Source organism: Wyeomyia smithii, chromosome 1 (assembly GCF_029784165.1).
Source record: "Wyeomyia smithii strain HCP4-BCI-WySm-NY-G18 chromosome 1, ASM2978416v1, whole genome shotgun sequence".
Lineage (NCBI taxonomy): Eukaryota > Metazoa > Arthropoda > Insecta > Diptera > Culicidae > Wyeomyia > Wyeomyia smithii.
This window is the reverse complement of record NC_073694.1, coordinates 27986025-28012322: the sequence shown is the minus strand read 5'-3', so window position 1 is coordinate 28012322 and position 26298 is coordinate 27986025. Positions and strand designations below refer to the sequence as shown.

The following is a 26298-nucleotide window of genomic DNA, read 5'->3' as shown; positions in this document are numbered from 1 at the left end:
GCAATCGAAATTTAGTTGTCGTGGACTATCGTCAGCCCGACCAAAACGGTTACAGTATAATTAAATAAAAATTGTTTATGTGTATTACAATTGTCCAAAAGCTAGAAAAGTCATAAAATAAAAGCATAGAACTAAGTGAAATGTCTGTAACCGACCAGTTAGGGCATGGTAGACGATGGGATCAAATACTTGTCGAGCGCGATATTGAATTTTCAAACTATTTTTAAACTATATTGTAAAACTGCCTATTTTGTTTTGTAAGAGTGTCATGCATTCACAGCTCATTTTTCAAAAGCCAAACTAATTATAAAACGAGCCCAACAAGAGTCATCAGATTGAATTTAAGTTCGTAGTCTTTTTATTATAGCTGGCAACCCCGGGTCACTGGTCTACACCAAATAAAAACAAAAAAAAAATTTTGTTGCTATGTTTCTAGCCTCCGCGTGGCAAACGTCCATCGCGGATGGAACTTTGAACAGATTTTCAGTACTAAGGAAAAAATATACTTAGCTTATTAACAGAAATATGCATTAAGGAAATTCCATGATCTCAATAATCCGGCAAAAGATTTATCCTGCTTTATCTGTGTCCAGTGAGCACTGTTCTCTTCTGATAGTTATTTTCCCGTTTCTTTTTACGCCGGTCAAAGTCCAACGAAGTCGTTTTTTTTTTCTCCACAAAACGCACATTCGAGAATAATCAAGGCCAATTAACGTATTTAACACCAACTTTTCATGTTTTTTTCACTGTTTTCACACGCAATAATTAAGAAAACTTAGCGATTAGCAACGCGTTGCACGTACTCCCACGATATACTTTGCGTATCACTGACAAGAGAAACAAAAATGACCGCACCAAACTTTGTTTCTCTATTTCAAGATCTTGATTAACCACAACTCCAGGCAGGAATAAACTAAATAATCCACCAATGAAAATGGCATTTATACCACTTTTTTCTAAAAAAATTTTAATATCCAAACTGACAGAAAAAAACCCGTCCGTTCCGTATCGAGCGTTTTTGATTTGTGTTCGCAAACTAAGTATTTTACGCAGGTGGATAAATTTTTCAGGCCCAAGGATTATTTTCTAAAAGGGCGTTAGTGTTTTGGCATTGTTTTTATTCAAATCACTATAGGCTGATAGAAGTTCAAATCATTTTTTTTCACGGTGTTTTGATCGATTCGATGGAAGCAATCTTGTGCAACGGTCATTCAAGCTCAAGTTTAGGTTCAAACAAAAGCAGTGCTCAAGTCTTTGGATATTCTGAGGTAATTTTGTTAGAATTTTCCCCGAACTTTTTCGATGTTCTGATTCCAGCGATTCGATTGTTACAGAAAGTTTATTTACAGCCAAATATTATGGTGCGAGTATAATACTTTATCCAGAATATGAGCTTGATAGCTCAAAGATTAAATTAAAATATCTTAAATTTGATATTCATTATTTTTAACACAAGCTAATTAAACCTCATCTTTGTGAAGTAAAAAGCCAGCAAATCAGCTGATGAGCAGCAACAATTGAGCGAAAACAAGCAACAATTGACGGGACTTGTTTGCATAAACCTTTTTTATGAACCCACTGATAGCGAGACTTGTGGCACGCTATAGCTCAGCTCGGATTAAGAGTAACAACTATCGTGCTGCGGCGCGGCACAGATAAGCCAGTGTTTGTACACTCGAAGCTAAGCTTCGACGATCGGCACCATGGTGGTTTTCTGCTTAATCGCAAATTATGTATACGACAGCTCGGACGAGGGTAAAGATTATCGATGCAGCAGTGACCCCGAACATCAGCCGATGTGGGTATTTTCGTACAAGCCGAGTTCTGTCTAGGACAGGATTTCCGGTGTAAATCAACATAATTTATATCATTTTTCAATGTGATTTTTTCATCCGGAATGAGAAAAAATGTCTCGCTTATCGCGCAATCAAATTAAATCAGAAAAAAAATGGCTTTATTTGTTCCGTACACGCAAACTGGATCGATTGATAAACAAATGCGAATGACATTTTGTTCTTTCTCCAATCCAGGTTCAACATCTATCGTGTCCGATAAAATCGCCATCATGCATGTAAACAGGGCCAGCATTTGTTTTGCTGCTGACTCCGAAAACTCCTGCAATATAGCTCATGGCAAATAGCAAATTAATTGATAGACACTCGTTTACCGACCCGTTACCGTTTCACAGTCGGTGTTGTTCGGTTACGTGACTGTAACATGATAATACGAACGCGGCTCTAGCGAGCACGCGAGTAGGTACAAATATAAAAGTTTCCGCCTGTTATCTTATTCCAGCTGTCATGCATGAACGCATGCTCAGTTGACACGAACAGGCAAGCGAACCTCGCCACACATTCCACACTCTCTCGACCGGCAAACGAACCGCTTCTGTCCAGTGGAGGTCGGAACAATAAATCGTATGTATTGGTATGTTTTGGGGATGAAACGGCGTCCGCTCTAATGGCCTCCGATTGGTGTGGATTTCAGTCCATCGTTTTCGGCGGAAGAATGTTTACATTCACTTGATTAGGGTAAATAATAATTTTCTTCTAGGTTCCCAATTTCTCGAGGACCCTAAAAGTAATCAGCTTTAATACTTAGTACATTATTTTCTTTAATTGTCATCATTAGTAAATGTAATAATTGTTGCAGAAAATTAAAATTTGCGTCTAAAAAAAATTGACCTGGAATATGGCGTACCTTGATGAATATTTTTTCAATTGGATGTAATAACTTCCGATGCTGCTAGCATTGCTTCGCTAGTTTCATTTTCTAAAACTCACAGTATCAAAATGCACAAATGATTTAGTTTTGCGGTAGGTACGCAATGTCTGAACAGTTCCTTTGAGTCGAGCGCTATGACGAAGATGCCGAGCTGTGCTTCGAGGTTGCCTACTCATTAGGCGTTTTTATACAGCGGATAGACAAAAACCTAAGGCTACTGACATACTGAGGCGTCAAATGAAGCGAAGCGTTGAGCGTATTAGAAGCGGAATAAACAGAAGCGTTGGGTGAAGCTTCCTATGACATACTGGAGCGAGCGTCGCAAATGCGTTGTGTTGTCATATTTATAGATTCCATCAGCGGTTTCGTTTAAAGAAAATATGAATTCGTCCAATGAAGATTTGTTTGCTTCTTCAAGCACGTTCAAGAGTAAGAGATTTTTGTTTATAAAGTAAAATAATATTCCTGAAGTCAGTTGCGCTATAGACGTAGTAAAAAATATAAGAAATTATTCTAAATTTTGAACCCGCTGACCCCCAGTAACGTTCAACTAGTTTATGATATCTCTTAGGCTTTGAATAACCTCTGTGAGCACAGCTAGTTACTCAGCGACTGGCGTTTCGCGACTAGAGAAGTGCAGCATGTTAGGCATGCAATATCAATAAAAAAATATCAGTGTTATTTTCCCGACTACCTGAAAATTTTTCCCGATATTTTCTATATTTAAGACCAAAATAAAGTGAATATAAAGAAACCTGGCGATATCAGGTTTAGTCTGCACATGGTATTACTGCACTAACATTTTTTAAACATTTTAACATTTTGTAAACGAAAATGTTTTCTATTTGCTTTTTTTCAACTACCAAACCAAAACAATGCAAATATAAAGCACCTTGCAATGAAAGGATTAGTCTGAACAAGTTTTACCGCGAAGTATACGCGCGTCAAAACACTACTCGTTCTGTTTCGCCGCCTCTACCGACGCGTCGTTGCCGCTCGAGTATGACCGGTTTGAGCGTTTCATATAGACGTTCGGAGAAGTAGTTCGGACGCTTTTGCGACGCTTCTTGCTTCGCTTCATTTGACGCCTCAGTATGTCAGTATCCTAAGAATAAGCCGCTTCTGTTATGCGCTTGAGAAGGCGATGTATTGTAAAAGACGTCAAGTTTTCTCCACTGCAACAGACCTAGACTTAAATTGAGAACTTAACACCTGCTCCAAAATGCTGTAAACTGTATAAATTACCACCTTGTTTCCCAAGAAATCCGACACAATAGACAATGGCCTGCTTTCTTCGCAACTAAACCCTTCCCTCTCTTATTAACAAAACAAATGCCACAACGAAAAAAAAACTTGGTAAACAAAGCCACACTCCGTGTACCTGTTCGAGAGTAAACAACCGGAACTCGTAATCAGATGCGTCTCGGTGTCTTCTACTGCGTCCTAGTCACGAACGTGCAAACATTACGGTTTCTATTCTCGTACTATTACTAGCTGCCAGGCAACTACGCTTTTAGAGTCCAAATCCCACGGAGAAAGTTAATGAAATGCAAATGCAAAATTGCGCGCTCGATGCAGCACACTAACCCATTTCGAAAAGTGTTGCGAACGAAAAGAAGTACTTACGTCGTACCGAAACTAAAATATATGTTTCGCCTAGCTTTTTGTACGAGCACTTCTGGTTTTCTCATATATTTTCGGTTACCCTTTACAGAGCAAGCAAGTTGAGAGAACGAAAAAAACATGGCCTTGACTTTCTGATTATCAAAAACTCGTCTCACGCAATAGCCGTATACAACAACAAGCAAACCAGACCGAACCAACACGGTAAGCGAAGTGGCTCATCCAGCATGATGTTGATTTTTACGACGGTCATGCCCCGTCAAGTCTGGAAAACGTAAGTAAGACTAAACGGACAGTCCGAATTGACGCGCACGTCACTCCCTTCCTACAATGAAACTATGCAATGAGGTAGGTATAGTATCGCTTCACTCACTGAAGTCTCAGGAGACAATCAATTAGCGCGTTGTAAAACGGCGCCGACGGCAACGAGGAAATGATTAATTGTACCGAATGTGTTGCATAACGCACATGCGTGGGTGGACTAGATTGGCCGGTCAGTCAGTGTGGCGTTATTCAGTCATGTTGCAGGCAGCACGAGCAGTGCGAAAAAAATTGCCTTTTTCACAGCCGCGTTTGTGTTTTTCTTCTTCTTTTTCTTTAGTAGCCAACAAATATTTGAATAATATACTTGTTTAACGTCGCGGGGTGCGTGTGAATATCGCTGTTGAGTAGTCTGAGAAATGGAATTGTATTTAAAGGGGGTAATACTTTCAAACTTGACCTCTTATTATACTTTACTTTGAATGTATAGCTGGGGACTCTTTCGAATGAGCACCAGTTGAACGAGTAAAAAAGGCGTTTGGCGATAGTGCATATTTAGCACACAAAATAAACAGAGGTGAATCCCACGAAAATGATAAATGAAACGATCAAAGTTATTGTTTGTGTGTTTGTGTGACAATTTCCACAAATGCTTTGTTTGAAAATAAGCCAGCGTATAGTCTTTTGCAAAAATTACAAAAAATTGTATAAAACATCTGGTAATGGGTCTGTACCTTTTCGAGTTAAAGGATTTAAAAGGCTTCAACATTTTTTCAGCAGTTTTCGTGAAAACTGTAATCTGCTTCGAGGCTATCCACGAATCAAACCATCTTTGGGTGTCTTCTTATGAGCAGAACTGCTGATCAGGCAGACCATGTACCATCGAACGGGACAAGTAATATAATCGGCCGGCGCAATATCGGGAACATATGGCAGGTGAGGGATGACTTCCCATTTGAGCGTTTTAGTTAAGGTATAATGACTATGGCAGTATAAGGGCGAGCGTTGTCATGCAGTAGAATCACTTTCATGCTTTCTGTTTGCACTGTGTCCGTTTTTCGCGCAGTGCTCGACTTATTCGCTGCAATTGAAGTCAGTACCGTTCTCCAGTGACGATTTCTTTTGGTTTCAACAGCTCATAAGAAATAACACCGCTCTGGTTCCACCAGACCCGGTATAACCTTTGCAGCGTGTATATTCAGTCGAGACTACGTAGAACCGGACCGGAGAGTCGGCATGATTTTCTTGGTTTTGGATCGTGTAATACATCCATTTTCCTTCACCCGTCACCCAAATGATCTCGAGGTACGATGCTGGCCTAATTAGCCAGTCGTCGTAAGTTCACGTCTCGGCTCAGGAGAGACTGATAGCTCCTCAATTGTTCTATACACTAAAACAGTTGGCTGCGAAGTTTGTGTATTAATAAACAAGGTCAAATTCGGAACCGGAATGTATCACCAAGGCTTTGCTTTGCTTTGCAGTTGTTCACAGGCGAAAAAACAACGCTCAACATCCCTTGGCATTAAACCATAAAAACCTATGTTGCTTGTTTTTAATCTTACCCAAAGCATGCAATCACTTGAAAATAGCGTTCGAATAAAATAAAAAAATAAAAAGTGAAAAATAAATGAATAAATAAATAAATGAAAAAAATAATAATAAAAATATTAAAAATAATAATAATAACACAAACAAAAAATTATAATAATAACAATAACAATGAGAGAAAAAAAATCAACATATGTACTTGGTTTAGGGGATACTTCCAGCTTGTTGTCTGTCTTGAATCTGGTGATTGCTTGGATTGGTTATTGTTGGTTGTTTTGTCTCTCCTCTCATTTGCTAGTCCTGAGTTGTTGATTATCGAAGAAATTCTGGTTGTAAATCTGTAAATGGTAAAACCTCTCAACGATATCAAACTCATGTTATCGTGTAGAGCAGATATTAGACGAAGCAAATATTTGCTATTTTCCAATACAGATTTTAATTTGTGCAAATAAAAATCGTACCAAAAATAGCAAATATTTGCGTCGTCTTATACCTGCTTAAGAGGTAGGGCGTTGTTAACAAAAAAAAAATTTTCAGTAGTGTGCTTATGTTAATAAAAAAAAATGTTTAGGCGCGGTTTTATATGATTTCGACTACCTAATAGTATAAAGATAGATAAACTAAGGCGGGATACAAAGAGAGAGGGATATAGGACAAGTCAAAGGGGATATATAGACATGTCATGCTAAATACATTTACTACGCTTCCACTGGTAATGTTTTATAGTCGTTTGGTCAGGTAATTTACTACTTTTTTATAGTTTGTCCAAAAATCCTTCAAAGATTGAAGAGTCGTCGCTTGAAAGACCTTATGCATCCGAACACATTAACATACACAAATGCATCAGAGTAGGGCGTTATGTTGAGAGAAAAAAAAACTAAACTTGATAGCAGAAAGCCTGTACGAGAGTAGAAATGACACATTAATTATAGATCTTGTTTCTACTACTACGGCTACTACAACTACACAGAATCAAGAAGTAGGTAATTATCACTTTAGAGATGAGAACAAAGCTTGCACAATGTGGTCTGGTCCACGTGTGAAGAGAATTCGCCAAAACTATCAACAATTAATATTGTCATGAATCCTCCCTACATAGGGAACTGCCGAGATCAGAGTAGGAAGAGCTACAACATAGGTATCTAACTCTCATGATCTCTCTTAGCTCCCATACTCCACCCGGAAGCCGCGCCCTTGGGGGTTTCCTACGAAAGGCAGAAAATCGAAAGGCAGAATCACGAAAAGCAGAATTACGAAAGGCAGAATATTTCATAAGGCAGAATAACGAATGGCAGAATCAAAAAATGGTCTTTTTTCTTTATAACCCCGCCTTTTATACCCCGCCTTTATAACGCCAACCCAGTTTGCGCGTTTCAGATCTAATAATTAGGCTTGATTTGCACCTCCCATCAAAATTGGTCATTGCTGTGTGACCAGTTATGCCATCACGCACTTGGCTATCGTGAGTCAGGTTTTGCTATTAGTGATTCTGCCTTTCGTGCCCTTCGAAATTCTGCCTTTTGAAATATTCTGCCTTGTGTGTACGGTCATAGAGTTCTGCCTTTCATGATTCTGCCTTTCGTGCTTCTGCCTTTCGTGATTCTGCCTTCTGTGGCGAACCCGCCCTTGGGCTGTCAAAGCTGAATCAACTTTGTGGCTCTATCTTGAAGGGTTCTGTAAAGCTATAAGAACCCAAGATTTGAGCTCAATCACCAAGCCCAGGGGCTTACCGCAAATGATGATCATTAGGCACAAAACCAAACATTTCCATGCAACCTCAATCATATGCAGTTACAATGAAATCATTAACATATCAAGGCAGGTTTGTTTACCATACGAATCAGCTTGGTTCATCACATTGTAGATACGTCAAACTCGACTAGCACTCACTGCTAACGCGGTCCATTGAAAAATAGTGAGAACTTATTGCAAACTTAATGTATTAAAAAAAACCTATTATTGCAAAACTGCGTTTTGGACGACAATGCTGTTTACTGTTGATGGTTGCTAAATTTTTCTTAAGTTAGCAGAGCAATATTAAAAAAACATTCTTATGCATATATTTAATTAAATTATATAAAAACAATTTAAAGGGGGCCATCCACATTTCACGTGGACAGAAGCTTGATAATGGACTACGTGGACAATTGATCAGAGAAAGGAATTGGCACGGCTTAAGAAAACGTAGTTTTACGTCAAAAAATAGTTTCACTTCATCAGACCGAGTTCACACTGTATTATTTTAATCTATTACCAAAATGAATTACATTGGAAAAAAAACCTAAGCTATGGCGACTCAGACAATGAACATTTTATTCCCAGAAACTCAATCAAACCAACCCACTTAACCTTCGCATCTTGTGAACCAAAGCCTGGAATTCCTCCCTGTAGCACAGGTAAGTACCATAAACACGACCGCAGTAATCCCTCCTTGCAACTCGGTTAAGATTACGTTCGATACATCGATAGTGCTGCTCAGCAAACTCTTTCTCGTCAGCCGGCGATGTGCGCTCTCCACGGAACATTAACCAAGTGTTCCCCATGTGTATCCCATTTTTATCATCGTAAACTCCCAAAGTCAAAGCCATACACCTTAGCACACATTTAGTGGTAGGATCGTCCGGAAAGTCTATCCGCCGATAACGCTCGGCCAGTTCCTCGGTGACAGCCAAACCTTGGCTACAGCTGTTAATCAGATGATTCAGTATTTCTCCTGCTTCCTAGGCGAATGGTAAAACTGTTTAGCTAACTTATAAAAAGTGGAAGTTGAATGATTTAACTTACGACTGGAATGTCAAATGCGGTGCCGAAAAACCACAGCAACGTTAAGAACTTAATCGTTCTCAACATTGTTTTCGATTAATCAATCCTAGAACTGAGGCCAGTTTGTGAGTTCAGGTCTAGTTATATAGTTTTATTATTTCCCTTAAAGCTCAAACTTTCCCGCTTGTTCTATTATCGATAGTGGGGGAAAACTATAATTTCCAAGGCTCGTATATCACGCAACAAAAAAGTAGATTAATCTTACCATCAACGGTCAATTATAGTAAAAAGAGAAGTGTTGAAAGTTTAATTGTTATTTATTAGGAACGTCCCATATTATCTTAAAGCCTGTACTTTAAAACAGGGGGTGATTTCCTAATTCGTCCGCAACTCCGAGTTCGTCCCTTCGGATTGTATGCAAATTTTTTCGCAACTACTGACGTCTGTCACTCGACCTGATAAAAAAACCAACTTGATAGGCTAAGTGATTAATGGTTGCCGTTAATATCAGTGCGTACAGATGAGATTGCGCTTCGATTCGTTTTTCTCTTTGTCCCCTGCCTTTGTAGGCAGGGCGGCGTCTGCGTTGGGGGTTTTGCATAGATTAGCATAATGCGTTGTCGAGGCCTCACATAATGCACTGCTGCTCCGTTATAAACTAGGTTTAAAATAGCACGAATCATCCCGTAGTCAGGTCAATTGCCTCCTAACGGCAAATCGGTTAGTTGCAGTTTGACGATCGTAATTAATTTCAAGTGTTCGTTTGAAAACGATGGATTTTGTTCCGGAGTACACGACGGAAGAGTTCGCTGTTATCGAACGCGAGTTTCATCGGTTGAAAGGTAGGTTGTGTTAGATTAAATCTAGAAACTACAAAAACTACAGTAAACAGGAACCAGTAAAAAATTGAAGAAACATCTCAAAGATAGTACTGCTTTTCAGGGTGGTTATGATTACATCTAGCGGCTCAGATTAGAAGCGATTCGCTCGTTTTTGGGGGTTACTCAAAGAAGTCACTTGTGTCATTTGATGTTTATATTATTACTTCAGAATTAAGAATGAGGTTAATAATACTAAGGAACATAGGAAAACCTGATTACTCAGAGATTCAAACTGACTCTTTGTCTATTTGAAAAAGATTAAAACTCAAGATACTTTTCAGTTTTGTGAGAAAATCTATCAAAAATCGCCCAACGAAACAAGAGCAAAATAACGTTGCACCGTGTTATCGTACTGACTACCTGAGTAAAGATAAGATTAAAGCAGTATCTTTAACAAGATGAGGAACTGGGTTGTTCAATTATAAGGAGTAATAGGCATAATAAAATGATTAAAAATGGAAGATAACTAAGATTATTGGAACAGGTGATTCATTAATTTGTGAACAAAACTTTTTCGTTGGTGAACCGACTGTAATCACCGTGAGTTGGTGCATTCATATTTGTAAGGTAAAGTGACGAAATATTTTTTAGTCCTTAGTCTGTTCGAGATATTAAGATTTTAGTGCATCAAGTGTAATTAAGCCTTTTTAGCATAGAATATCATTGGGATTTTTCTGGAATTAGAAATTAAATAAAAATATTCATAATATCTAGTTTTACATACTAACCGCGGCAACTCAACATGTGCTAACAGGAGTAGCGATTAGGGTTATTATCTTCCACAAAACTGCCATTTTAACGACATTTTCCATTCCGCCTGTAGTAGCATCCCAACAAACAAATTTGTTACTTTACAGCTTATATTGAGCGGATTTATAAACCATAACAAGCTTTATGGTTTAGTTCAACCTTAGTTGTGATTTTCCGTACTCTTTTTGACCTTACTCCAAATGTCGATATCCAATGTACTGAAATACAATGTTCTTGATTACCAAGTTTACCACTAAACAAAGGGTATTAGGCAATAGCAGTATTGCAATAAACGTTGGTACCAAAGAGGAGATAACATATATTTATAAATACATTGACGTACGTGCTTGTGAACTACCGCCTCGAACGGCATAAAGTAAGGTATCGTGAGTTGAGTTTCGTCGCTAATGAGCTTTACGTTAGGTATTTGGTAATATAACAGCAACAGAGAGCAACAAGTGTAGCACAAATGCACAACCTACGATGGACGACTTTATCACGCAATGGCAAAGACGAGAAAGAGACATAATCGCTGGTTCAATTATCAGTAGTGAAAACAATTATGCCATATCATTCGTTTGATTTTACCGATTTCAGAGCGTACGCATGAAATGAAAGAATGAAATATTCACTGATTTGAGAGCTCTCTTTCCTTTCCAACAGGCAAACACTACATGGACCACGCAGGAACAACACTGTATGCTGAATCGCAGATCCGAGCCGTGCAGAGCCGACTTAGTGGGCACCTGTTTTGCAATCCCCACACCAGTCGGCTCACCGGAAACCTTATCGATCGAGTTCGCCAACAGGTTCTGCAATTTTTCAACACCGATTCTTCCAGCTATAGCCTGATATTCACTGCCGGAGCTACGGCCAGCTTGCGCCTGGTGGCCGAAAGCTTTACCTTTCGTCAAAAGAACGCACCGGAAGCGGACCAGGGAGCATTCGTTTACCTACGGGACAATCACACCTCGGTGTTGGGAATGAGAGCCGTTGTTGAAACGGGTCGCGTTTATCCTCTCGAGCGGGATGAATTTCTGCAGCTGCTAAAACGGTCACCAAACGAGCAAAGGACTACGAAACAGAGAAAACCATCACTGTTGGTGTTTCCAGCCCAGAACAACTTTAATGCAGCCAAGTACCCGCTGGAGTTGATTGACGAGGTGCAACGGAACGGTCTTCGAGGACACGAGGAAGAGCAGTTTGCCGTGTGCTTGGATGCAGCTAGCTTTGTGGGGACGAATTTTCTCGATCTAAGTCTGTACCACCCGGAGTTTGTTTGTCTGTCGTTCTACAAAATATTTGGGTGAGTTTGAGTTTTGTTGATTTGAAAGGTTTAAAACGATTTTTTTACTTCGCAGTTATCCAACCGGACTGGGAGCCCTGCTGGTGCGTAATGATTCCGAGCACTTGTTGAACAACAAGCGTTACTACGGTGGAGGAACCATTAAGAGTTTGTTGAGCGGCCAGAATTTACACCAGAAGCACGACTCACTGGTAAAGCGATTCGAGGATGGAACTCAATCATTTTTGGCGATTATTTCTTTGTTGGACGGATTGGAAACAATCTCGCGCTTGATTCCACCGGCTAATGGGTTAAGATCGATGGAACGAATTTCCAGACACGTGTTTAATTTAGCCAAATATTGCTACCAGCAGATGGGAATGTTTAATCACTCGAACGGATCGAAGGTGATCCGGTTTCACATGGAAAACAATTTCGAGAGCCGAAACTGTCAAGGAGGAATTGTTAATTTTAATGTTCTCCGTGAGGATGGAAGCTTTGTGGGTTTTGCCTAGTTTGCTGCTGTGGCAGCAAAACATGAAATTTATTTGAGGACGGGTTGTTTTTGTAACGCCGGAACTTGTCAACGGCAGCTGGGACTAACGGACGACGATGTGCTTATGTTCTTCCGGATGGGGAAAATCTGCGGCGATGATACCGATATGATTGAGGGCATTCCAACGGGAACTTGCAGGGTATCGTTCGGGTACATGAATAGTCCAAGGGATGTTGATAAGTTAGTGGATGTGGTTCAAGAACATTTCGTGGTAAAATCATCAACTAGGAAACATGAACGTGAGACAAGAGTCAGAACGAAAACCCCAATTCTCAGGGCAGTATATATTTACCCAATTCGTTCGTGTGGAGCATTCTCTATTACCGAAAGTTGGTCTCTGCGCAATAAAAGGTTAAATTTTGATGAAGAATTCACTATTGTAGACAGCATGGGCATTGATCTGTCGAGCGGTAAACACCCGGAAATGATCTCAATTTTACCACGGATCGAGCCCACCCGTGAAATAATGGTTTTGACACATCCTTCCGCGAGGGATCTGATTGTGGATCTGAAGCAAATAGGATCTGCTTCAGAAGGTTATGACTGCGGAGATCAAGTGGCTGCCTGGCTTAGTTTAATACTGCAGATACCTAAAGTCCGTTTACTACGCAGCCCACCAAGAACAAAACAAAAACTACTAGCAATCAATTGGGATGCGCTAAGGTCTGCTCATGAGCATTTCACCGATGACGATTCGCTAGACATACATTCTCTCGTAGAATACTTTCGTGCCAATTTGGTCTTAGATAAACTTGACGCGGTGTCCGCCATGCAGACGTGGAAAAAGGTTGAGCTTTGCGGTAAACAGTTCAGGGTGGCTGGGTTGTGTACGAGATGTCCAATCATACACGTTAGGCAACCCAAATCGTTGAAAACAATTGCTGACATTTTCGCCAGAAAAGTTCCACTGGGAGTCTATCTAATGCCCTTGGATGATAACGAAATTCACGCAGAACTTCTAGACTGTGGAACAGCACTGAAAGTGCTGGAGCATCATCAGAACGATGGTAAAACAATGTCAATTACAGACACAGTTACGAGATATGACTTTCGAACTATCGCATAACCAATGGATCTATAACTACAACGAAACTGGAACGAAATTACAATTTAGTTTTTTTTTGTAATCTTTCAGCAGTGCCCATGATATTTTTTAACTCCTATTAGAGCTTTGTCAGAACTTGTTGATAACCACTTTAAAACTACTTTACGATCTAGTGACCTTAATGGCTAAAGTTGTTGAAGCACAAATACAAATTACACATATATTTTTACGTGTAAAAAAATCTGATACGTTTAATATCTCTATAACTCTTTTTTCTTTTCGCCATTTTTCTGATTATTAAAGTTTTAGTTTGGATATCTGTATGATTTATCTATATACAATTGCACTAAAAGTAAAATTTGTGGCAAAATAAGTAAAACTACAAGAAGAAAAGAAAGCTGTAGACGTTTAAATCTTAGCAGGATTACTTTATTCTGGGGACTATTTCTAATGTGTAAAAGCAAAGACAGCGAATCTTAATATGCCTTTGATCTTCGAGGATCCAATTTAGCACTACTTTTGACATATGATCTTTCAAAATTTTAGGACACGCATAATAGTTCCGCTGGTTTGTCAACGGCTTTGCGATATAACTACATTTGGAGGACATCAATCGCCTGCACATTGTGCAAACATAATCACGAAAAGCAAACAAAATAAGAGAAATTGATTGTACCCGCAACCAGCAGCAATGTTTACTAGAGAACTTATGCATGCAAACGTTGCGAAACAGAGCAATTATTCACCAGCGACTGCCATCATCACGTGAAAACTAAACCGTTTGATAAGAGAGTCCGGTGAGGTGTGTGCCGGCATTCATCACTTGTTACGGGAGAAACTGTCCCACTTTGTTTGCGCAAACCTAATGGTCTGTAGTACGCGTTTACTCTGATCGGCGCAACTGCCCGTTCCGGACCGATTAAAAAGCATGGGAGCGGCGATTAGACAGCTTGAAGAGCAATCAATCCAGTAATAACTAATCTGAATTCATGGGTCACAACAACAATCAAGATCGAAGCAGAACAGATGAATCATCAAATTTGAATAGCGAATCGCCAGCTCACAAAAAGTAGAAACGGAAATGATACATCTTTCAATCATAGGAAAAAGCAATATTTCTTCTCAACACTTACGTTATGAATGCCAGAGCAGAACACACTCAACGTCAGCTGAAATGCCGGCCAAGTGAATTCAATCTCGGCTCTATCTTCTCGCGGACCACTGCAACGAGTGTAGCAGAATAATCCACAAAAAAGGGTCTTTTTTCGCCATGCGCGGTTTTGTACATACAACTGCGGCGCGGTTTTGTTTGTTAATATGGTCGAAATAACAGTGAAGACGTGGAAATATTCCCGTCATTTTTATTAAACATCCACGTTATTAACTGCCAACATTGACGACAGTCGGCGCCATATTTTTTCTTATACGTGTTGGTAATCAATCGCACCAGATAAGATAACAGAAATTAACGATGAAGCAATACTTGGTTATTAGATAAGAAAGCAAAAAAAAAATTCTCTACTCACCTCTTTAACCTTGTTTCGTTTCTCACGAACTGCTGGGTCCGGATCTTCGCCTACGTTTGAATTAAAAGTGTTCGATACGACACTACCAGGGGAAGACCCTTTCGAAGCGGCCTTGATATCTGGCTCGTCGATAATCTGGGGCGGGGCGACTACACCGGCTGGGCCTCCGGCCATCGGTCCCATTACGACCGGTGCTAGGACTCCCGAATCAAGTGCGTTATCAAATTCTGGTCCTTCCGATCGCCCAATATCCAGGTCTGGTTTTTCCAGAAAATCGGCCGGCAATTCCTTCTGGATTTTCTCCTGGAGTTTTTCACGATCGTTCAGTTTGTGCGGGTCTTCATCCCCATCCAACAGACCGTTGGCCGGTGGTGGAGGAGGAATAAATATTTCCGGTCCGGCTCGCTGTAACTGTTTGTACACCTTCAGAAGACGGTCGGCCCCGAAATTATCTGGCAGGAAGAAGAATCCACCAAAGCATACGAAACCGAACGTTAACAGCACCAGCAGAATGAGGCACTTTTCACTGGACCGGAAGGAGCGCCGCACCGACAGCAGTGGGTTCGATGGTTGGCTTCCGCTTATTCGCTGGTATGTTGGAAGCATGGTCGGTCAATCGAGAGCAACGCGCTGCTTATTACTTGCAAAAAAAAAAAACTTTTCGAACTTTTGGGGGCTTTGTTTTCTTCCTTCGTTTTACCGTTTGCGCACACTAACGCACTCACACACACAACCGCGCTCGCGTACGGAGCAAACGATTACTTTCTATTTTACTTCCGCAGCACCGGTGGTGGCGGCATTGGCGGCTTTGATTTAGGCTACTGGTCGCTTCTATTTTAATCTCTGCTTTACGTGGGTTGCGATTTTTCGCCGGATTGGCATTAGCGGTTCAGGTTTCTGCTAAGCGGGAAAGAATAATTGTAAGGGTTGTGTTTTTGAAACGTGGTTGAACTTTTCGGCTTGTAATTAATTACAATGATATTCAGCAAGCTCACACGTTGACATATTAGGTATTAAATAAATGTCCGGAGCACATGGGAAAACGATTCGAAGCTGAACGGAGGCCTACTGTGATTCTGTATACCTGTATCATAAGTGTTTATTCAGTTGTCTTTAATTTTTTTTTTCAACCTTGAAAACTTGAATTGTTCAAAAATATTTGTCCCCACAACTTTAAAACCACTGCCTCAAAAAAACATCGAAATGTCTTTCGAAATAAATATTTAACTTTACATGTGTAGCAAATAAGAATAACAAGACTGCAGTCAAATGATTATTGCATTCATTTTCATTGAATTGTTATGTGATTTATTAATGAATCGTAAATACAAAAAAAAAACGATTATTGCTTTCATTGCGGGACTGTTAGTGCAGGGGAGAACCATACAAGACGCACCAGTTGGGTAAGATGGCCTATGCTATTAATTCCCCAAAATACTCACCCATGTGGCTTTTTATAACGAAATTCTTCGCTTTTCTCATAAAAACTCTGTCTCATGTAAAAAAAGTAGGAGGGTGGTATTCAAGATACGTCCGCATGACGTTGGACTACGGTATTCTTATATTCCATTAAAACAAATAATAGAGAGAATTGCAACTCTAGTATTTGCTGCAATTTTATCTAACAGTGCATTTCTGAATGCTGAGACGTTAAAACGTTATAAATAATAATATATACTAAAAGAATGGATATCTTTTATTCAATCACTGTCATTTCATACATATTCGAATCAACCCTTTGTTTGCTGCACTACCAAGACAATCATTTAATTGAGCGAATTGGTAAAATTTTCCTATCTAAGCAAAAATCAAACTTTACGAAACTATCTGAAATTGGAGCCCAGAACGATTCAACCGAAAATTTTAAATTTGAAAATTGTTTGACATTTAATCGATAAAACTCATGCTAGGTTAGTTCCAGCCCAGCATATAACTTCATGTATTTGAAAAAAAAAACGTTCGGTTCAATAACTCCATATAGCAAGAGCTCAATCACACGTTTTTCGGTAGTTGTTATCAAGGTTTGGGCGAGTGACAGGAAAATATCTTAACTTCTTCAGTTGTGATTTAGAGCATTTCTAATTGTTTTGTTATTTTTCACGATAGCGACAAGTTTGTTTCTTTCTCTGTGTGCGAGAAACAAAATCAAAACCGCGCACCGAGAAACAAAAACGAAAATTTAATGAATGCTCATTGAGAAAACTTGCAACTCTTTTTACCAATAATTTATGATACTCAAAAGAACCCGTTTTGATCTAAATCAAATTTCTAGTAAATAAGTGTTGATCATTCATAGGTAGTAATTTTTCCTCGATGAATAAAGACTGGCTGAAGAAGTTAAAATCGCTGCTGTAAAATCAAATTCACAACTGTGTTCGTTAAGACGTTTTAATATTTTCAATGACAATAATAATCTTCGATAAACACCCGCTATAGTTATTCACACACATGCTATAACTATCTAAACACGCGTTAAAACTATTCATACACACGCTGTAGCTATAGCTATCCATACACACGCTATTCCTTTCCATACATTCGATACAACTATCTATACACACGCATAAGCTATCCAACCATGTTCTATTACTATCCATACATACGCTATAACTAATCATTACACACGCAGCAGTTATCCACACACAAGCTATAACTATCCGTACACACGCTGAAGATATACACGCAATAGCCATAATATGCTACACATGCTAGTGTCTTACACACGCTATAGCTAGCCATACACACGCAACAGCGCCATCCCTATCATCGCAAATGGCATAGCAATACAGATGCACATACGCTATATGTGCACACTGCACACACACTAAATGGCGGTAGCTTTCCTAGTGACGGTGCTGGCTCGTGCAGTTTCTGGCTGTTTTCACCCACTGATATCTGAATTGGATTACCACTGGTGGGGTCCGCTGGTGGGGAATGAAGAAATGCAGCTTCCCACTACCTCCGCCGCTGCTGCCTGATACCACCGCTCTGGTTCTGCTGCAGCTCAGTTTGGCCGCTGGAATCAGCCACCGCTGCTGATTATACAAGACCGGCCTGGTGGCCTTTCACTTGTTAACTGATGACTGCTATGAGACGACACAGGCTATTATATAGCCCAAAGCAAAAATCCATCCGCGAGCAAACAAGAAGCGAGCTTGTGATTGGTTGAATGTGCACGACTTTTAACACAACTTTTAACTAGTTTAGTATCGAAAACATATTTAAATTATTATATGACAATCTTGCGCAATATTTCCCCCATCAATCAAGCCATTGGTGTTTAGAATCTGTTCAGTGGTAATGATAAAAGAAGCATTTTAAAACGGTGTTGAAACACCTGTTGCAGCTACCGAAAGCGAGCTCGTTATTGGTTGAAAGCTGTGAGACTGTTTACAAAGTCAGATCGGTTGTATCCGTTAGTGTCGACTGTGCTTGTGAAGAGAGGTGGTGATTGGTTGCTCGGTATGATTTAGACAATCGATGTGATTTTTCAATTTTTCAATAGTGTATCTCGTACAATAGGTTATTTTTGTTACATAAATTAAACCGTAAAAGAATTTCTGATCGGTTGATACCAAAACCTCGAAATTCTGAAAAGAAATGACTGATATATAAGCGCTCAAAACCTGACCACTTTTCCCTGGTTTTCCCCGGTTGAATTACTAGATTTTCAAATTCAGGTGCCTAACTTCGATATAGACGTTAGTCCAACGTCAAAAGTGTCCCATAATGACTAAAACACTCAAAAAACTGTGCAATTGGCTTTGGCTCTGTCCAATATGTAATTATTCATGAATTTTATTTGAGCTTTTATGATAAACTGATTTGTAAATAATACAAAAAACTATGGTTCCCCTAACCTTTACACTTTTGGAATTTATAATACTATGAGTATTTCAATTTATTTCACTAACTTTCGTCAACTTTTACCTAAAAACAATCAAAATTAAAATTGGGACAGAATGCACTACGAAGAGCTTGCAGGAGATTGCTTGACAACTTTGAGCATGTTCCATTATTTTTGATTTTACTTTCGAGACTTCAAGCGCTTCTCATTTCGCGTGCTGATTTCTGCTAGTGGCATATTAGCCTACTGCTTTGGAGCATACTGACCTTTGTTGTAGTGCGTTTTGGTCACAGGCTTGTTTGGCGGCAATGGTAATTTTTACCAAAAAAGACATTGAAATCGAGTATTTTAGAATAAACTTCGTCATAAACATACAATAAATAGATCCTACAATCATCCTACACGTTCAATGTCCCTTTGAAATGATTTGAAGCGCTGTAAATCGCGCAAATGCTTAACTGGTGCGTTTTGTACAATCCTCCCCTATTTAGGCACAGCTCCTCCTGTTTTCAAAAGAGATGTTTTTTCGCCCGATTCTGCTGATTTTCTGTTTGTACACACATTTAAAAAAAAGTAACTTTAATTTTCTACTGAAAAGTTAAACCACGATGTTTTACGGCCCTACTATACGGCTTCCGTCGAATAGGTACTAATCCACTGGCAAGCAAAAACGGAAAAGATACGCTGAGTACGAGCTACTTTCACGCTTTCACTGAACTTAACGCTGGATAAAATCTGTACCTCCTGCGTTGTAGACCGGAGCAGGCCGTGAAAAGTATTCTTTACAGTACGTGGCTGCGCACTGTATTTCATGTAAACAAATGCATAATGTGTATGTAAAGTACATACATCGAAATCACTTTTTCACTCGACATCCGTTTCTTCGATTCACTGCTTTTGTAACATTTTTAGCAAACTCTGACGGATGCGGTTTTTCTGCAGCGATTTATAATCCAATTCAGAACCAACTTCAGATTCAAATATTACAGATTAAGCACAAATACACCAGCAGTGTTATCTGCACTTGTTGGGGTTTTCCCAAAAGCGAAGAAAAAAAATAATCCCAATCTTGGCCTGCCGCTGTTTGCAGTTTTTTTTTCTCGCTGCACCAATACAGTCTCACGTAGAAGGCTGACGGAATCCAATGAAAAATCAAAGTGCGTTTCTTGATTTTCGTTCCATTTGCACCAAGCAACAATCCTAACACAAGTTCAGTAATCCATTTTCGCTAATCACCCTTAACTACGTACCAATAAAACCGAAAAACTGCGAATATTCTGCGGCACAAAACACAGTGGGAGGCACAGCACTGTTTTTTTCTTTTCTTTGCTTCACCAAACCGAAAAAATGGATTAGCAAATTCGTGTACTGACCACAAGTCTCACGAACACTCCTGCTGCAACGAAATCGCCATTACGACTGAGCTTGGTTGAGCGAGCGAGAGCGAGGTCGCGTCGTATCGGTCGTATCGTGATAAACAATAAAGTGCCCCACCGAGAGCGAGAGAGGCAGCACGCGACGAACGAAAGTAAACAACAGTGCAAAAGGGGAAACTGTGTGACAGATTTTACGGCGACGCTTCTCCGTTTGTTAAAACATTCATAACAGAACAGGCGGAAAACCCGGAAAAAGCTGAAAACTGCTTAAATTGGGTGATCTCTTCTCTGAAATATTGGTCTATTAAGTGTAATAATAATAATAATAGTGTTTATCAGCTAATGGAACATCAGACTTCCGATAAACGGGATGTGGTTCGAGTTGAAATTGAATATTGGTAATTGTGTCAATGGTACCGATAATAGGTTTGCGTCGAAAATAATAAAAAATAACATAGTTTCAACTCTTCAAATTTTAGTTGAACATCATACAAATCTTTAATAATGCAACATTCGATTGTACGAAACATGAGAATCCGTTAGATTTTGGTAAATTTATCGAAATTTAAACTTTCACACATCCAATTCCATAAGGCGCAAGAATAATTTGAATTTGTACCGTTAACGTTAAACGAAATCATAAATTTAAAACTCTCACATGTTGAAACAAACAACAATTTATTGATTCTGTCAAGATTTTTAAATGTAGCTAATATAATCATATAATATCCACAGCAACGTGTGCAACTCCAAACCACAGTGCCTTGAGCTGAGTCGGGTGATCGCGGAGCACGTGCCAGGGACACAGGTATCCTGCCGAACAGGACGCCGAGGATCGTTCGAGGTGCAAATCAACGATACGCTTGTCCACTCCAAGCTAGCCTCGTTGTCGTTTCCCGAGTATGAGGAAGTTGTACAGCAAGTGCAGGCCGCAAAAGAGGGACGCCCACTGCAGAGGGTCAAAGAGCAACCGATCACAGATTGTGTAGTGCAATGACAGAATAGCCAACTCTAGCAGGAACTCGAAGTAAACAGTGTTATTCAATCGTCCCGTGAATTGTCGATCCGCAGTGTAAGAATATCTCATCCGGCGAAGACAAATCGAAAGCCGAATGTGAGAGGTAAATTCCAAAACAAATCTTTCCCTTAAATTCGCGAGCAATTGTTCGCAGTGGTTCCACCGTCTTCAGACCTGTTCTCTGATCGATACAAACCATCTGACAGCGAGAGCACGGACCGTCCACTGCGAACTCTAAACGGTCCCCGATCGTTACACGCTTCCAGCCGATTTCCTCCATAGCTTGCACACCGTCAACGATCAAGTTTCCTCGGAATCGATCAACTAGTGAATCTAGATTTGGCTCTGTTCCCAAATCGTCCCAATCTGGTACTTTGTCCGCCAGCCACCGCACCGAAGCCTGATTAATTAATAAAAATTGAGCTTGATTGGAGAGGGCGATTTCTTTGGTGGAATGTTGGAAAGTTCGCACTTCGTCGGCGGCTTGTCGCAACAAACGCAAACCGGAGGTCTGCAAAGCAAGACTAAGCCAATCGGCCACCTCGTCACCGCAGTCCACGGCTTGAACTTCATCTTGACAAACTTTCGTTTGACAAAACTTGATCGAGCGGCCTTTGTTTGATAACATCCGCAAATCCAATGCAAGCTCAGGCATTTTTGGATGGGACAGAACCATTTCTTTAGTTTGTAGATTGATCCTTGGTTGGATGAGGCACATTTCAGTTAGATTTTTCTGGGTGAGCGCAACACCGTTTTCGTCGACTATTACAAATTCACGATCATATTTTAATCCTTTCCGACAAAGAGGCCAGCTGTCGGAAATTTTAAACGCTCCGCACGATTTAATCGGGAACAAACAAATTACTTTCAAGCGAGGTTGATCGTGGTTTTTGTAGCTGGAAACAATCTGCGTTCGGGAAATACCATTGTGGAGTGTTTTTCTGAGGTAACATTTTTCTATCATTTCCACCAGACGATCAACGTCTCTCTGTTGGGACATATAACCAAAGGATACTCGAACTGAGCCAGTCGGCTGTCCGTCGATCAGGTCATTGGCATCACCACACACATGTCCGGCCTTGAATTGTTTCAGCACGTCTTCATCTGTTAAACCGAGCAATCTCTGGCAAGCACCTGGGTTGCAAAAACATCCCGTTCGCAGAATAATGTTATGAACGCTAGCTAAATATGCAAACTCGGCAAATCCTATGAAGCTACCGTCCTCGTGTAACAGGTTGAAGTTTACTATGCCACCTTGTAGCGATCGGTTCTCAAACTTCGTATCGTGATACAACCGAATCACTTCACCGCCACTCGGATATCGAAGAGCTTCCAATCGCCGGTAACAATATTGACCAATAAGGAACGTATGATGCGAAATGCGTTTTATCGAGCTTCTTCCCAATCCACGAGAGGGCACTAACCGTTCCAGGGTATCGAAGCCTTGCAAAACGGACACAATCGAAGTGAATGGAACGGTTCCATCTTCAAACCGTTCGACCAACGAATCGCGCTTAACATGAAAATTCTGCCCAGCCATTGCTATCTTCACGGTACCTCCTCCGTAGTACCGTTTGCGGAGCAAATCAGATGCATCTTTACGTACCAGTAGTGCTCCCAAGCCAGTTGGAAACCTAAAAGAAACATTTAGTTGAATATTTTGTACCATTGAAACAATATTTATTCTTACCCAAATATCTTATAAAAAGATAGACATACAAAATCCGGTTTATATATGCTCAAATCGAGAAAGCTCGTTCCGGCATAACTCGCTGCGTCTAAGCAGATATGGAATCGTTCCCTACTGTAACCATTGAGACCGTTGCGTTGAATTTCCGTGATCATTTCCAGTGGATATTTCACTCCGTTAAAGTTACATTGTGCAGGAAAAACAAGCAGGGAGTCAGCGTCCAGCGCGTTCTCTGTTCCAATGGTTTCTTCCGGGATCAACTGTTCCCGGATAATTGGCACGATTCGTTTCGTACTAACGATCTCTCGCATACCCAAAACGGAGGTATGATTATCACTTAGATACACGAACGACCCGGACTGGCCAAAGTGGAAATATTCCGCCACCAGACGAAGGCTGGCCGTCGCTCCGGACGTAAATATTACGCTATACTCCGTGGAGCGCACATTAAAGTGTCTCAATGTACGGAATCGAACTTGATCGATCAAATCTTCGGTGGTTCGACTCGTGTGCGGATTGCATAGTAAATTTTCCGTTAGACACTGCTGGACCGCACGAATTTGCGAGTCCGCGTACAGTGTCGTTCCAGCGTGATCGAGGTAGCATTTGTCTGGTAATGAAGGGAATTGAGTGATTGGTGATTATCTAGTTAGAAGTCCTAACATTAAGTTGTACCTTTCAATCGTGTAAATTCCCGTTCAATTCCACTAAGCTCATCGCGTGTTAACTCCGTTAGCTCATGATCGCATTCCATTCGGCCTTGAATAATCTGAATAGCACAACACACACTATAAAAAACAGACTGGTCAGCGCCACTGCAGCTTCGCAACTGACTGATTCTAAGACATAATTTACCTACATTTTGCTGATAACAAACTGAAAAACTATGAGCTTGTTGATAAGACAAAACAGCAAAAACTGCTGTCTTGCTTTCGGCTTAAGAGGAAAACAATGACGATAAAATTACCAACTCATCATTGATTTATTTAATAATATGATATGGTAAAAGTGTAAAATCATCGTTTATAATCACGATTTCGACCGTTTCATGGCCAGATACATACCTATATTGCTTTTTTCATGTGCTGGAAGTAAATAAATATAACTGACGAACGTGATGAATCGAACGAAACAGCGCAACGCAACGCAACACAGGGCTTGTTAGCAACTGACGACACACGCTTGAAGTATACAAGAAAAAGTTACGAGGAAAACAAAAATCAAAAGTCGCGTTTTCAATTAAAAATTTCTATTCAAGAACGTTATCAGACTATTAACCTATTAATCAGTTGCGATCAGGGCCGGATTTAGACGCTGGGAGGCCCGGGGCAAATTTGTCTGTAAGGCCCTCTCTTCTTAAAATATTTAGAGGTAACGCTCTGGAAGGTGACGAGCAAAAAAAAAAAAAGGTCGCCCCAGGATTAGGGGGGCCCCTTGAATCGGTAGGCCCGGGGCATTTGCCCCCTTTGCCCCCCCCCCCTCAAATCCGGGCCTGGTTGCGATACATTTAGATATTGTAAATATTTTTCACCTATTTGAAATTTGTAACCTTTTTGACTATTGCCTGTTGGGATATTTTTAATTACTTGAAATGTGACATTTCTTTTTATCCTTTCTTATTACAGTAATTTTTTTTACACGGTTTCATTTTACACGTTTGTTAACGACAATTTTCCGAATGACGCGTTTTTTTTAATAACGCAGTTTTACACGTTTTTTGCCTGATTTTAGCCTAAAAAGAGCCTAAAATAGTTACAGTAAGTAACAGTAACGGTGAAAGAGGTTTTTTAAACGATTTTTTTCGACGTTAGCTTTGTTCGTTTGGTAAAGAGTTTGACAGTTTTTTGGCCGCATATATCTCGCTCTGAGTATTTCTATAGTATATTATTAATATAAAACATCCCCTTAAGCGCAGAAAATTTTATTAAAAACATGATGTACATGTGAAATGGCTATTATTATTGACTTCATAGTGGAATTAGCATTTTAATCGAGTGTGAAAATATTTTTCGCAGAGAGTTATCTTGCTGCACTCATGGCTAAACTTTTATTACTCGACATTTGGACTGCTCAATGTTACTTCTTTCACTCGGCTTGTATGATTCTATACTTACAAAAAGAAAATCATATATTCCCAATAATTATTAATTAGCCTGGATGTCAGAGATGCCAGATATACAGACAAATCTGTATTATACAGACACGCATAAGCCTACAGATTTTATACAGACATTTAGTATAATACAGATATTACACAGATATCTGATATTCTACATAATGGTTTTACCAGTATACACAAAAAAACGAACACAAAAACCAAAAGTCACTGTAGCCGTTGCTGGAAAAAGTGAACTAGGAACTGAACACTTTGCTGAACATATTAATCTTGCGTTTTTGAGAGTGAAATCATGACAACGGGAATCGAGTCAGGCTATCGGGGTTTTTATCGGCCCCGTGGGCACTAATCTGCCTGTTTCGCCCCCAGTAACAAACAGCTGATTGTCTCGATCGATTGCCATGCAGGTTATATTGGTGAAAAGACCGTTTGTTCTATTCGGAGCAATATCCAACGTTGAAGAATTGCTTAAAATGTCCCAAACCTTGAAGGTACTATTTTTATAACCGCGAGACTTCTGCCATCATGTATCAGTTTAGCTACATTACGACGAACGACGATTTTTATCACGGGAAAGACTCTTACTTCTATGTGTTACTTAGATTTAAAAGATAAATTAGTTATCGATTAATCTACCAACTATGATAGACTCGAAAAAGAACAATCAAAACAAGCAATAAAACAAAACAATCTGACAGGTCGACAAATAATTAGGTATCAATGTATCGGTAACTTTTTTTCGCAGCGGTATACAGACTTATACAGACATTTTTATGGATTATACAGACTTGCCAAAAAAAAGTCTGGCATCTCTGCTGGATGTGCCTTATTTTTAATATTAACGAACATCATTTTTTTATTGGCGATTTAACGCAAAACTAAAAACGACGCGTGACTCCTGGATTTGAACTTCAGAACTAGAAAATGCTAATAGCACAGACTAACAGACGTAACACTGGGACCTAGCTCCATCGCCGCAAAAAACGTTCATTTCAAATTTTCAATCGAAAAACAGTCATCGCGCGAAAACGTCGTGTGGGGCGCTGTCATGCAACCTCATACATATTTTGTAGTTCCCCATTTGACACATGCAGTAACGCTGGCGCTGATGTCAAAATACACGAACACGACAGCAGATGGTGCTAGTGTTACTAACGTAAAGTACTGGAATCATCCAAACCATGATTTTGTTGAAAACTTGTTCGACGTGTTATGTCTGTTATTCTTTGCTAATAGATTCAATTTTTAGCCGAGGCTCATATACGCAGGAGACTGTTTTTCGTGCGATA

The 26298-nt window shown here is 39.9% G+C and overlaps 5 protein-coding genes across 16 annotated transcripts in view; 2 read left to right on the top strand and 3 right to left on the bottom strand.

The window, feature by feature from the left end:
- The window catches only part of LOC129717592 (mannosyl-oligosaccharide alpha-1,2-mannosidase IA), a 39300-nt gene extending 19066 nt beyond the window's left edge, over window positions 1–20234 (bottom strand). For 2 of the 8 annotated variants that reach the window (XM_055667610.1, XM_055667657.1), the window contains exons 1-2: window positions 20060–20223; window positions 14963–15859 (exon numbers count right to left, since the gene is read on the bottom strand). In XM_055667610.1, the coding sequence (XP_055523585.1) occupies window positions 14963–15568 (606 nt within the window). In that variant the 5' untranslated portion in view covers window positions 15569–15859; window positions 20060–20223. Of the gene's footprint in view, window positions 1–14962; window positions 15863–19550; window positions 20020–20059 lie in introns of those variants that run through there. The other 6 variants (XM_055667623.1, XM_055667618.1, XM_055667645.1 and 3 more) reach the window with 6 other exon arrangements.
- On the bottom strand, window positions 8333–9029 carry LOC129717639 (general odorant-binding protein 99b-like). Its single transcript, XM_055667698.1, has 2 exons — window positions 8941–9029; window positions 8333–8876 (listed from the first exon to the last, which is right to left on the bottom strand). The coding sequence occupies exons 1-2, from the start codon at window positions 9004–9006 to the stop codon at window positions 8487–8489; spliced, it is 456 nt and encodes a 151-aa protein (XP_055523673.1). The 5' UTR covers window positions 9007–9029; the 3' UTR covers window positions 8333–8486.
- Window positions 9624–15146, top strand: LOC129717582 (molybdenum cofactor sulfurase 1-like). The gene is given in 3 exon segments (XM_055667600.1): window positions 9624–9761; window positions 11214–11856; window positions 11912–15146. Coding segments are annotated over 3 exon segments (2259 nt in total). The 5' UTR covers window positions 9624–9691; the 3' UTR covers window positions 13458–15146.
- LOC129717645 (migration and invasion enhancer 1) lies at window positions 20028–21230 on the top strand. Of its 2 annotated transcripts, none has more exons than XM_055667720.1 (2): window positions 20028–20611; window positions 20921–21230. In XM_055667720.1, the coding sequence occupies exons 1-2, from the start codon at window positions 20556–20558 to the stop codon at window positions 21180–21182; spliced, it is 318 nt and encodes a 105-aa protein (XP_055523695.1). In that variant the 5' UTR covers window positions 20028–20555; the 3' UTR covers window positions 21183–21230. The 2 variants fall into 2 exon arrangements, with proteins under 2 accessions (XP_055523695.1, XP_055523687.1); XM_055667712.1 differs by having other exon boundaries at window positions 20084–20583.
- LOC129717568 (molybdenum cofactor sulfurase 3-like) lies at window positions 20847–24051 on the bottom strand. Of its 4 annotated transcripts, none has more exons than XM_055667561.1 (5): window positions 23958–24016; window positions 23749–23829; window positions 23569–23681; window positions 22894–23503; window positions 20847–22837 (listed from the first exon to the last, which is right to left on the bottom strand). In XM_055667561.1, the coding sequence occupies exons 3-5, from the start codon at window positions 23645–23647 to the stop codon at window positions 21223–21225; spliced, it is 2304 nt and encodes a 767-aa protein (XP_055523536.1). In that variant the 5' UTR covers window positions 23648–23681; window positions 23749–23829; window positions 23958–24016; the 3' UTR covers window positions 20847–21222. The 4 variants fall into 4 exon arrangements, with proteins under 4 accessions (XP_055523536.1, XP_055523556.1, XP_055523567.1 ...); XM_055667581.1 differs by having other exon boundaries at window positions 23753–23829; window positions 23958–23992; XM_055667592.1 differs by lacking the exon at window positions 23749–23829 and having other exon boundaries at window positions 23958–24051.
- Window positions 24052–26298: the final 2247 nt, after the last annotated feature.